Source organism: Hyaena hyaena, unplaced genomic scaffold (genome assembly GCF_003009895.1).
Source record: "Hyaena hyaena isolate Hyena2069 unplaced genomic scaffold, ASM300989v1 scaffold_113, whole genome shotgun sequence".
Taxonomy (NCBI): Eukaryota; Metazoa; Chordata; class Mammalia; order Carnivora; family Hyaenidae; genus Hyaena; species Hyaena hyaena.
In genome coordinates this window covers 3,238,200-3,250,644 of record NW_024080745.1, presented here as the reverse complement: position 1 = coordinate 3,250,644, position 12,445 = coordinate 3,238,200, and the positions used below count along the sequence as shown (strand labels likewise).

General features: G+C 33.4%; 1 protein-coding gene across 4 annotated transcripts in view; it reads left to right on the top strand.

The window, feature by feature from the left end:
• The window catches only part of CDK17 (cyclin dependent kinase 17), a 112,503-nt gene that overhangs the window by 86,324 nt on the left and 13,734 nt on the right, over positions 1–12,445 (top strand). For all 4 annotated transcript variants that reach the window (XM_039236560.1, XM_039236561.1, XM_039236559.1 and 1 more), the window contains exons 6-10: positions 5,811–5,867; positions 7,127–7,241; positions 8,102–8,196; positions 8,436–8,498; positions 9,476–9,599. In XM_039236560.1, the coding sequence (XP_039092491.1) occupies positions 5,811–5,867; positions 7,127–7,241; positions 8,102–8,196; positions 8,436–8,498; positions 9,476–9,599 (454 nt within the window). The remainder of the gene's footprint in view (positions 1–5,810; positions 5,868–7,126; positions 7,242–8,101; positions 8,197–8,435; positions 8,499–9,475; positions 9,600–12,445) is intronic.

Genomic DNA, 12,445 nt, shown 5'->3' with positions numbered 1-12,445 from the left:
AAAAGTATAAAAGTTTGTTTTCTTATATTCAATAGCAATGCATAACAAATAGAGTAGTAAAAATAACAGAAATCCTCGTTTGAGTAGGAATTAAGGACCAAATCACAATTCATTTCTGAAGAGAGACATACAGTAGGGCTAATTGGTCCTTTAAATTCATGATCATCAGTCTCAGATGAACCTTCAGTATTGTTTGGCTACTCTATTTGGTCTTTCTCTGGTTTACCCTTCCCCTCTCTACCCAGATGATTTCTCTTCCTACGTGATAAAGATGAGAGAAGTCATCAGAAACCTCCTCATTTTTTGAACAAGTGTGAAAATCGGTCTATACCTATACTCATTCTACTCTTTCCTTATTTTATTTATTTTTTCCCCTAAATTTTTTAAAAAATAGCTTATTGTCAAGTTGGTTTCCATATAACACCCAGTGCTCATCCCCCAAGTGCCCTCCTCCATACCCATCACCCCCATCCCCTCCCCCCACCCCATTTGCCCTCAGTTTGTTCTTGGCATTCAAGAGTCTCTCATGGTTTTAATATAGAGGAATTGTCCTTCTTATCCCATCTCCTCAGGATGCTTTAGAATATTTATAATTGCTGAGGCACCTAGGTAGCTCACTCGGTTGAGCATATGACTCTTGATTTCGGCATAGTCATGATCCCAGGGTTGTGGGATCAAGCCCTGTGTCAGGTTCTGTGCCGAGCATGGAGTCTGCTTACTATTCTTTCTCTTTCCTTCTGCCCTCCTCCTTGCTCATCCTCTCTCTCTCTTAAAAAAAAAAAAAAAAAAAATTGTCATCTGTATATACATATATTCAGTCTCTTTTAACTGAATTCTTCCTATTTTTATTTTAGAATAGTTTTAGATTTACAGAAAAACTTAATATAAAAAATTCCCATGCACCACATACACAGTTACCACTATTATTAACATTTTCCATTATTGTAGTGTGTTTGTCACAACCAAGGAAACCAACATTTGGTACATTACTATTAACTCCACACTATTCATATTTCCCCAGTTTTCTACAAATGTCCTTTTTTTTTTTTTTTTTTGGTTCCAGTATTCTATCTAGAACATCACATTACATTTAGTTGTCATATGTCATATTAAAGATATTGGTTATTGGATTGGTGAAGTGCTACTTAATACTTATTTATGATTTATTAGAAATGGATGTTCTAACTCAACATATTTCATTAAACATTAGATTAGAAGAAATCCCATATGCCAATAATCATGATTCATTATAGCATTGATGTACTTAGAATGATAGAATGATGGCATGTCCCATAGAAATTTGTGAGACTGTTATGTGCAGCTTTAGTAGAAAGTCTGTATATGAAAATTGGCCTCATTATATTGAAATTGTAGGCATTACACATTTACATAATCTGCTTGTTCCTAACAGTGTGTTGGATTCCTCATTCATGGGTTTAGCAGTATACGTCTTATATGGTCTTTTCTTTTTAATTTCTAATAGTAGGTAGAGAAATAGGGTATCAAGTCCTGATGTCTCCAGAAATATAAATATATTATGAAGTGTGGAAGTTAGGCTCAAAGTCCACTAAAAATTTAACTTACCTTTGGCATATTATGTACCAAATTAAGATATCATACTGATGGTAACAGCAGTTTTTGTAAGAAAACTACCAACTAGAATAGAGGTTCTCAGTCTCTTCTGCCCTCCACGTTTCTGTCAGTAACATCAACTCTGTAATTATTACAAGGTGGGAAATGGGTATTTGAAAAAATCTCCCTTTGTCCCCAGTGTTTCTTGCATATATGTTCACTTTTAGGATGGCATCTTTAAAACTTTTGCATATACTTCACTTGTTTTTTAGTTCAGACTGTATTGCTAGCATGTTAATGCATCTTGAGAAGGGCACTTTTGATGAGCAGTGGGTGTTATATGTAAATGATGAATCACTGAAATCTACTCCTGAAACCAACATTACAGTATATGTTAACTAACTAAAATTTAAATAAAAACTTGAAGTAAAAAAAAAAAGACAATTTTATAACTGTGATACAGTGATTATATTAGCAGAGCCAGAGTAATCCAGAAATCTCCTGTAATGCTCAAATATCACGTCCAGGTATTTATATTTTATTAAAATATGAAACTTACTGTTCCATTTCTTTAGCTTTTTTTTTTTTTTTTTTTTAACAAAACTTTAAAAATAATCTAATGATGGAACTCAAGTCTGGATTGTGAATCCATGAAAGCAGGAATCATATTTGTTGTCTTCACTATATTCCCAGTACCTAGCATTGTACTTGGTAAATGTTGAATAAATGAGCTTTGTCCTCTGTCCTCTGAATAATTTCTGTAGGAGAGCATGTCAACAAGCTAGTCATTATTTCTATTGTTAATCTTGTCATGTTCAGCAGATAAAAATGCAAGCAAAATTTTCTAAAAATTCCATTTAAAGATTCAGTAAGTAATATTTAGATGTAATTAATAAAGCCTTGGTTGGAAATTATTAAAATGGGAGGTGAGATAAAAAAAACTCCTAGTATAGCCCACTAGTATAACTGTGCCTTTTGTCTGAATTTTCTGCCAGCCTGCATGATGAAATTCAGTAATGCTCTTTATCTTATAGATTATTCAAATTTAAATTCAACTTCATAACATAATTATAGTCTAGTATTTACCTCCTTTTTAAAAAGCAGACTTTCAGCTAATGTTAATTTCACTGAATGTCATTCTTTGATAAATGTCTTTGTTATATTAATATTTGGTCCTCTCAGTTTATTTCTTATATACTTTATATGCTGTAGTAATTTGTAACATTTTTATTTTTACAGTCTTGAATTCGTAGTCCACTTAAATACTTTTTAAAGTAAATGTCAATGAGAAAGAATGAAATCTGGCCATTTGAAGCCACGTGGATGGAACTTGAGAGTGTTATGCTGAGCGAAATAAGGCAGAGAAGGACAGATCCATATGTTTTCACGTATAGGTGGATCAGGAGGAACTTAACGGAGGACCATGGGGGAGGAGAAGGGGAAAAACAGTTGGGGAGAGGGAGGCAAACCACGAGAGACTCTTGAATACTGAGAACACACTGAGGGCTGATGGGAGTGGGGGAGAGGGGAAGAGGGGTGATGGGCATGGAGGAGGGCACTTGTGGTGATGAGCACTGGGTGTTATGTAGACACCAACTTGACAATAAACTATTTAAGAAAAAAGAAAAAAAATAAAGCAAATGCCAGCATTTTTGTCATAGCCACTGGACCATTGGACCAAAGTGTATTTGATGTTTTAAGGGAATGCTAGTATTTTAATGTAAAAGAATGAATAAAAATATTTCCCACCTCCTGACAGGAAACTGTTTCTAGCTTGCAGTCCTATTTTTCTTTGTGGTTTTCATTATTAGAGATGGTATTTTTATTTTTCTCAGGGACATTCATTGTTTTATTTATGTTGGTTTCCATTATCAATATGTTTTTTCCCCTTTGTTAAAGATATGACACAAGATTTAAAATTCCTGGCAAAAGTGAAGTAGTTCTTTATTTGTGAGTGTAATGAATTCTAGAGATAGGTCTAAGAAAGGAAATATATTCGACCATAGTTTATGTGACCCTGGCAATTAGCATTTTTTCATAGTTGTAAGATGAAATCTAAATAGACTATAAATAAAACATACTTATGCTAAGAGATTATTTAGGATCAGGCTCACATGTACCAGATAGTGGGCTATTTGCCGCATTTTCTCTTTTAAGGCTAAAAACTGTATTTGTATTTGGAAAGCTACATTATTTATTCTGCATAGTTATTGATAATAGAAAGCAAGGACTGAATATCTGAGTTATGTGTAAGACAATACATGCATGGGATGGTATGTGATGGTTCCAGAATCTCATTTTTTAAAAAAAAATTTTTTTTGAAAATATGTTAAAATTTTTTTTAAAAAATTTTTATAGTTTATTTTTGAGACAGAGACAGAGCATGAGTGGAGGAGGGGCAGAGAGAGAGGGAGACAGAATCTGAAACAGGCTCCAGGCTCCGAGCTGTCAGAATAGAGCCTGATGCAGAGCTCGAGCCACGAACTGTGAAATCTGACCTGAGCTGAGGTCACACGCTTAACCCACTGAGCCACCCAGGCACCCCCATTAAAATTCTTAAAGAGTGCAAAAAGAAATTTTGCAGTCATCCATTAATACCACTTGTGACCTAGGTTTTTATTAGTTTAGCAAAATTGAATTAATTACTATTGGACATAAAGTTTTTCTAGTCTTTTAACTTTATATAAATCATAACAAAAGGATAAAAACAATGTTAATGTTATTGTTTTAAAAAACAGTAAAATTTTTTAAAATGATAAAAAATCTCTTTGAGAGACCTCTGTTAATTTTGGTCTTTCACCTTTGGGCAGTGTATTCCTACTGTTCAAAATGGTAAGTGATGTTAAGTCAAACCATCAAGTATCATTTTTGTTTTATTCAACACCTCTGGAAAAATTACATATTTGAACTTTCAGAGTTGGACTGAATATTTCCTTTCACTGGCTACTTATTTAACGGCATTAGTACCAGCCTAGGTGAGAAGGAAATCTTTAGATTATTACTTTTTCACTAATTAAAAAGAGTACTAGAAAGCAATTTTAAGAAAATTCTTATTCTCTATTGTTAACTTTTCTGTTTCTGTTGTGTCAGTCCCTGAATTTTCATCTTTGTGTTCTTTTTTCTTGTGTTGGGTTTGTTTTGTTTTGCTTTTAAATATTAAGTTTCCATTACATATTTGGGGATATTCCATCTGCCTCATTGATTGACTCTATACAACATTGAGACAAACGGGTTCAGGGTTTAAAAGCAATGGTTTAAAATGGCTTAAAAGAACTCACTTTTAAAGACTTTTAGGGGACTGTGGAGTATCAGATTTAGACTTACTGCTTCTGGGTGTTTCATGATCCGTAATGGAGTGTGGCTTGCAGTTTGCCTTTTTCATTACATTTTGGTTAGAAAACCTGAAATAAATAGTATTTTGTTGTTTGCATGCCTTCCTAGGGACCTTGAAGATTGATGAGTGAAAATGTATCAGAAAATTACTTATTTTGCAATCTTGTTAAAAAAAATCATGTAGTTGCTTTTATAAAAATCTTAGTATCTTAAAATGCCTGTGCTATCTTAAAATCTCAGGGTCTTAAAACAAAACTTTTTCATAGCAGAATGTTAACCAATCTATATAGAAAAAATGGTTTGGCAGTTTTAATTGTGAACTTTGGGGGTGCCTGGGTGTCTCAGGCAGTTGAGTGTCCGACTTACCCTCAGGTCATGATATCAGGGTTCATAAATTCGAGCCTCACATCAGGCTCTGTGCTGACGGCTCAGAGCCTGGAGCCTGCTTCAAATTCTGTGTCTTCCTCTCTGCCCCTACCCAACTCATGCTATGTCTCTCTCTTTCTCAAAAACAAACATTAAAGAAAATTTTTTTTAATAAAAAATAAAAATTTAAAAATAATTGTGAATTTTGATGTTTTTGAACTTTTGAATGTTCCAGCATCAGGTATATTTTAAAATTTGACAGATGTCCAACAATTTAATTATAATTGATTTTTTCTATTTTAAGACACTCTTTAGAGCAGGAAAGTTTCAGAAATTAAGGAAGAAGGGTTCCAGGTTCGCTCAGTGCTAGAGCATGTGACTCTTGATCTTGGGGTCGTGAGTTCAAGCCCATGTTCGGTGTGGAGCTTACCTTAAAAAATAAAGTATACTTCTAAAAAAATAATATTTATAAAAAAGATACTGAGGAAGAAATGAATTGAAATTTTAAGAATACTAAGTTTATAATTGTTTGTTTTCAGTCAGAAATTGGGTTTGGAAAAATGGAAACCTATATCAAATTGGAAAAACTTGGAGAGGTAAGTAAATACTTATCTCAAAAATATAAGACATGTTCATTATCAAACTCCACAATCAGTCCACAGTTTTTACCAACCTAGTAAAAAAAAGATTTAAACACTATTGTCTAAAAGATTGTATGTTGTACTGAAAGGCAACTGAATTTTAGAAGGAAAAAAAACCTTGCATTCTTGAAATTATACCATCAGTTTGAGAGGAAATGAGTATTTTTTATAGCTTGTAATTTTCTATTGCAGCATAAAATATTGTGCTTTCTTGGTAACAATAACCATCTATTTGTTAGCAGTCTGCTCTCTGTGCTGTCATGTGGGAAATTGCATGAGTTCAGACCTGTGAAAAATCAAAATATTATCTCTAAAGATGAAGACACATGTCATTGAAGGTTATGGAAATTTTTGGCTGATAAGACTTTGGTTTTCTTGAACTTGGTACTAGTATTGACTAATTTTGAAGTGGTCTTCCTCTCAGAGGGAGAAAGGACAAGGCAGAAGTAATGGAATTAGCTAATCAGGAAGCCTTAAGAGAGTTTGAGGACTATGATAGAAGAAATCTGTAGAATATAGTTGTTGATTAAGAGAGATGGAATGTACAAAAATTCTGATAAGTCTGAGAACTGATAAAATTTTTCTCATGTGGCAGGGCGCCTGGGTGGCTTAGTCGGTTAAGCGTCCGACTTTTGCTTGGGTCATGATCTCGCGGTTCGTGGGTTCCAGCCCCGTGTCGGGCTCTGTGCTGACTACCAGCTCAGAGCCTGGAGCCTGTTTCGGTCTGTGACTCCCTCTCTCTCTGACCCTCCCCTGCTCACGCTGTCTCTCTCTCTCTCCTAGAAATAAATAAAACATTAAAAAAAATTTTTTTTCTCATGTAGCAATATGTTAGTACATTTTCAATTTTCAGTTAATATGCTCAGTTAATTGCCTCCAAGTTCACATACCATTGCATGTAAAGTGCCTTGGATTCTGAAGCTATTGATCCAGTTGTTAATCTATACGAAGTACAAAAACTAAGTTAAATATTCTCCCTGTGTTTTCATACATTGAGGGACTCCATAGGGCCATAGGAATATAGAGACTGCATGTTATAGTGAAAGTCCTCTTAGCTGTAAAAAAAACTAATACTAATCATTATAGAGTTTTCCTTACAAAATGGACTTTAACGTACACTTCTAAATTAGGAATTCGTTAGGGCTCTTTATAGATTCTATAGGTAGATTCTTATGATATTTTGATGTGTCACATTGTGATATGATATTTTATAGGGTACATATGCAACAGTATATAAAGGAAGAAGTAAATTGACAGAGAATTTGGTGGCATTAAAAGAGATCCGGTTGGAACATGAAGAAGGTGCACCTTGCACAGCTATAAGAGAAGGTAAAATTTGATCTTTATGAACAAAATGGATAAGAGAGTTTATATAGAATTTACATAGGTTTAAAACCAAAGTTTTATACTAAGAGTTTATTCTTTATAAGTAAAAAGAGCTCAGATATAGAAATAGTAGATGACTGGGAGATGTATTTAGACCTTAAAACTGGTATTTAATTAAGGCAAATTATTTAACATAATTATATTGTGTAGCTCATAGTGAAATACTATGAAGTCATTAATTATTGTCATAGGTAAATATTTGACATTGGGAAATCACATATATTGTCTATGGGAAAAAAGCAATTATGAAATAGTATATACCGAATGTAATAGTATGATACTTTTTTTTTTTTTTTAAGGTTAATTATCCAGGGTTGCCTGGGTGGGTCGGTTAAGCTTCCAACTCTTGGTTTCAGCTCAGGTCATGATCTCATCGTTCGTGAGGTTGAGCCCTGTGTCATGCTCTGCACTTATAGCATGGAGCCTGCTTGGGATTCTTTCTCCATCTCTCTACCTCTCCCCTGCTCATGTGCATGGGTGCTCTCTCTCTCTCTTTCTCTCTCTCGCTCTCGCTCTCTCGCTCTCTCTAAAGAAATAAACATTAAAAGAAAAAAAAGTGAAAAATTCTGTATCTTTAAAAAAAAAAAAAAAGAATAAAAAGATTATCCAGAAAATGCTTGAGGAAACTGATTAGCAATTTGGAAGGAAAAAAATTGGTACTTTCAACTATATCTAAATCTTAGAAGTCTCAGTAACTTGGTATTTGAGAAAAAACAGATGTTATGGAGAATATTATTGTAACATAGGGGACAATTGTCTGGCTACCACAGACTGAATAATTGACTTTCTTTTCTGTTTTGCAGTTTCACTATTAAAGGATCTAAAACATGCAAATATAGTAACCTTACATGACATTGTTCATACAGATAAATCTTTGACTCTGGTATTTGAATATCTGGTAAGAAATTTAACAAAAATTAGTATGTTTTTGCTATACTAAAACATAGGAAATTGAGTTTTTAACAGCTCCAGGGCATTATTGCTTAGTTATCAGTATTTAATTAAATTATGTGTTGTATATTCAATGTCTTTCCTCAAAAAACAAACAAACAACACTTAAAAATTAAATACTACTAAGTAAATCATTCCTGCCTCTGGGAAGTATGTGTCACTTAGTAAAATACTGTATTTTTTCAGGATAAAGATCTAAAACAGTACATGGATGACTGTGGAAACATCATGAGTATGCACAATGTAAAGGTATGTTTTAGTGTGTCATTTTAAGTTTTGTTTAAATAGTCCTTATATTTTCCAAACATAGAAACTAACAGGAATATATAGAAACCATAATTTTAGGGTTTTCAAAACATAAATATGTAGTGTGTGGAGACTGCTGCTTAGAACTTCTTTAGGCTTGTTGTTCCCCTCCTGTGCTGACTTATCCTTAATGTTCTAATACTATGTTTTCCACCTACAAGTAAACCGAGGGTATATTCTTAGATCCTCTGTACTTGAGGCTCTTTTTTGTCAACTCCATAGAATCGAAGACCTTCTGTGTTCTACATCCCTTTTTCCACCAAAATCTAGGAATTGCTTTTTTCAGAGAGTCATTCAGAGCTCTACTGTGCTAATTTCCTTTTCTGAATCATAGCAGATTTTGAAGGCTGAGTAGGAGGTGCAGAAAGTAAAGTACCCAGAGGGTGGGTGATAGAAGCTGGTTTAGGTTATTTTTATAGCGTGTAATCTGCCAGGGCTGTTTGGCACCATCCTCTTTGACACCTCAGAATTTTTATAAAACCACCAGTTCCATTCCCTTATTGAAAAGACACTGTCCCAGATCAGGTATTTTTGGTGGGTGGGGTAGAGGTTGGTTAGTTGTTTTGCCAGAATATCATAATCAAACTGCAAGCCATAGTAGGCCTGTAAGATTATGAGGGTATATTTTATATTATTTTAAATCATTTTCTATAACAAATGGACTTTTACTATAGGAACAAAGCTTCACTTTGTTTTTAATATTTATTTTCATAGAAATTGTCAGACTGGAAAATAGATGCTTCAAATAGAATAATAAATTATAAAATTCAGAAAAGTATATAACGAAAGGCTTTGTACTTAAGGATGCATTTTTTTTCTTTGACTATTATAGGCCTGTTTTTTGTTTACCATAGCATGCTTACCAAAGTATATCTTATCATTTATTTGTAAGATTAATTTCTGTTTATTTGTTTCTGTAGCTGTTTTTGTACCAAATTCTACGTGGTTTGGCATATTGCCACAGAAGAAAGGTATTGCACCGAGACTTGAAACCACAGAACCTTCTGATTAATGAAAAAGGAGAATTAAAGCTAGCAGATTTTGGTATGGAATGTATGAGATATTTATAAATAGTTCCAGGTGGTTAAGTTTATATGAACAGCTGTTGACATTGTGTGATTGCATTTATGTGAGTTTGGAAATTTTCTCTGTAGCCCATGGAATAAACTATTTGACAGAACTTAGGTAGGTGAGTTATGTTCACGAATGCTAAAAGGCCTCTGTTCTCAGATGTGGACCCGTCGTCCTGAGACCCTTCTAGGGCATATATCCAAAGGTATCTGTCATCAAAACTACATGTTTACTTGCCTTTTCCACTGTGTCAGTATTTGCAGTGATAATCCAAAAGCAATAAGGAGTGGAGCTGCTAATGTCTTATTTTAAATAAAGGCAGTGGCACCTAATTGTACTTACTAGTCATTGTGTTCTTCACCAGTATACATTTGTAGGAAAAAAGTGTGCTTTCCATATAAAAAGGTATTTGATGAAGCACTAAAATTTATTAATTTTATTAAACCTCCAGCTTTACATGTCTTTTTAGTATTTTATGTGATGAAATGAGAAGTATACATAAATGTACACGGAAATACTCTGTCTCAAGGAATAGTACTTGTGTGACTATCTGAGTTCAAACTGAACTAACCCGTTTTTTCAAGGAACGTCATTTTTACTTTGTCAGTATGGGTGCTCAGACTTAGATATATTTGGCAGACATTTTCTTGGAAATGAAGTGAACCTATCATTTCAAGGAAAACAACATATTTCTTGCCAGTAGGAAGGTTTGAGTTTTCAAGCAAACATTAGATTTTGGAAATTTGGACCTGCCACATTGAGCTTGATACTTTTCCTGATATTTAAAAACTTTACTGGTGATGAGATCAGTGGTGATATTAACAAATATGAGGGTTTTTTTTTTTTTTTTGATGTGCTAAAAGAAATATGTAAACATTTGGAATATCTGTAAAACCTAAGGAATCAATATATTCCAGATGACTTGTATTTATATATTATACAGTCATGCCTGGGTAAAAGATCCAGTGAGAGTGGAAGACAGACCAATGAATTTTAATGTAACCAGAGTATGAGAAGTTTACTCATATAATTTCAGTTACCATCTAATCTTTAAGAAACTAAATCTGATTCAGTATTCAAGAAGAATATGCACAGAAAGGCTTTTTAAATGTTTTTCCTCTTTCCAGCTTTATTTCTGTATGAGATCTGCTTCTCTTCATATACTTCAAACAAAGCAACATATCACAACAGATTGAATGTAAAAGCAGATGTGAGGATCTAAGAGTCTTCTTTTAAAATAGACTACAAAAATATAAAACAAGGCCATTTGTACTAATTTTTATTTTCCTGTAGAAAAAATCTTTTTCATAGAAAATTTATGTTAATATGTAATGAATGGTGTTGTTAAATGAGTAAGTTTTAAATTTTTCTCCGTTTTTCTAAAATGGCAAATGTCAATAATCTATATAAATAAAAGGTCTTTGCATCTTCACTAATTTTAAATTATAATGAAAGGAGTCCTGAGACTAAAGAGTCTAAAAGCCACTACCAAAAAGGGGTTCTTTAATATGTCTGTCACCATGATTTTGAATTTATTTATATGCTTATTAACTAATTAATGCTTAAATAATAGCTGTTTGTCTCGCTCTGTTTAGCTAATCCAGTTTTAATGAAACTACATATTCTTTTTGCTTCGAAGAAGTAAACTTTGTTATATTAAAGAAATTTTGTATAGTAGCTTTATTTTTTATTATTATTTTTTGATATTCTACATTTTGAGAGTTTCTGTACTCTTGGTTTTGAAAATCCAGTGCAGGGTCGCCGGAGTGGCTCTGCTAGGTAGGCATCTGACTTCGGCTCAGGTCATGATCTTACAGTTAGTGAGTGTGAGCCCCACGTCAGGCTCTGTGCTGACAGTTCAGAGCCTAGAGCCTGGAGCCTGCTTCCGATTCAGTGTCTCCCTCTCTTTCTGCCCATCCCCTACTTGTGCTCTATCTCTCTAAAAAAGAAATAAACATTAAAAACTTTTTTTCTTTAAATAATAAAAAGCTAGTGCAGTTTTCACAATTAACATTTATCATTTTTCATAAGTGATTATAGTTTACTTTTGGAGTATTGGATTAAATTTGGCAATTTTAAGTCTTTCAAGTATTGCTTTGTTAACAATAGATTAAAAATTAAGTGGTGAGTTCAGGAAATGCCTATGCTTTTCCTCATTTAACACTTTACTGTTTGTTTGAAAGTAGTTGATATTTATTTTTCCTTCCTTAAAAAGGAAATGGGTAGGTCACATGTATTTAACAAGAAATTACAAGATATTTGCATATGCTCACATAGGTTGTATAGTCTTGGTCACAGTTTTGTTGTTGCGTTCCTTATAATTATTTTCTCTGTCTTTCATCCTGTCTTTTTTTTGGCCAAAGTGCATTTACTGCTCCTTGTTCTTTAATCTCAAAATGAACAGCAGTGATAGAGAAACCCTGATTGGCTATTATAAATGCAAGAAAAAAGGCAAGGGCCATAAAAATTTACTTTTTTGGAAGAGTGCTTTAAATTTTGCTTCTGACCAAGCAGACCAAGCAAATTTTATCTTTTCACAGACCAACAAGAAATTCTGATTATTCCATGAGTTCATACAATCCATTTTGTCTCTGCTTTTAGTTATTTATTTTTTATTGGTTGAGTAGTAAATATACTTAAGGACATCAAGTAAAGGAGGGTCATATAACTTTGAGTATTGTTTTGGTTTTGGTTTTTTGTTAAAAAAATTTTTTTTTAATGTTTATTATTTTTGAGAGAGCAAGCAAGCATGAGCAGAGAGGGGCAGAGAGCGAAAGGGAGACACAGAATCTAAAACAGGCTCCAGGCTCTGAGCCATC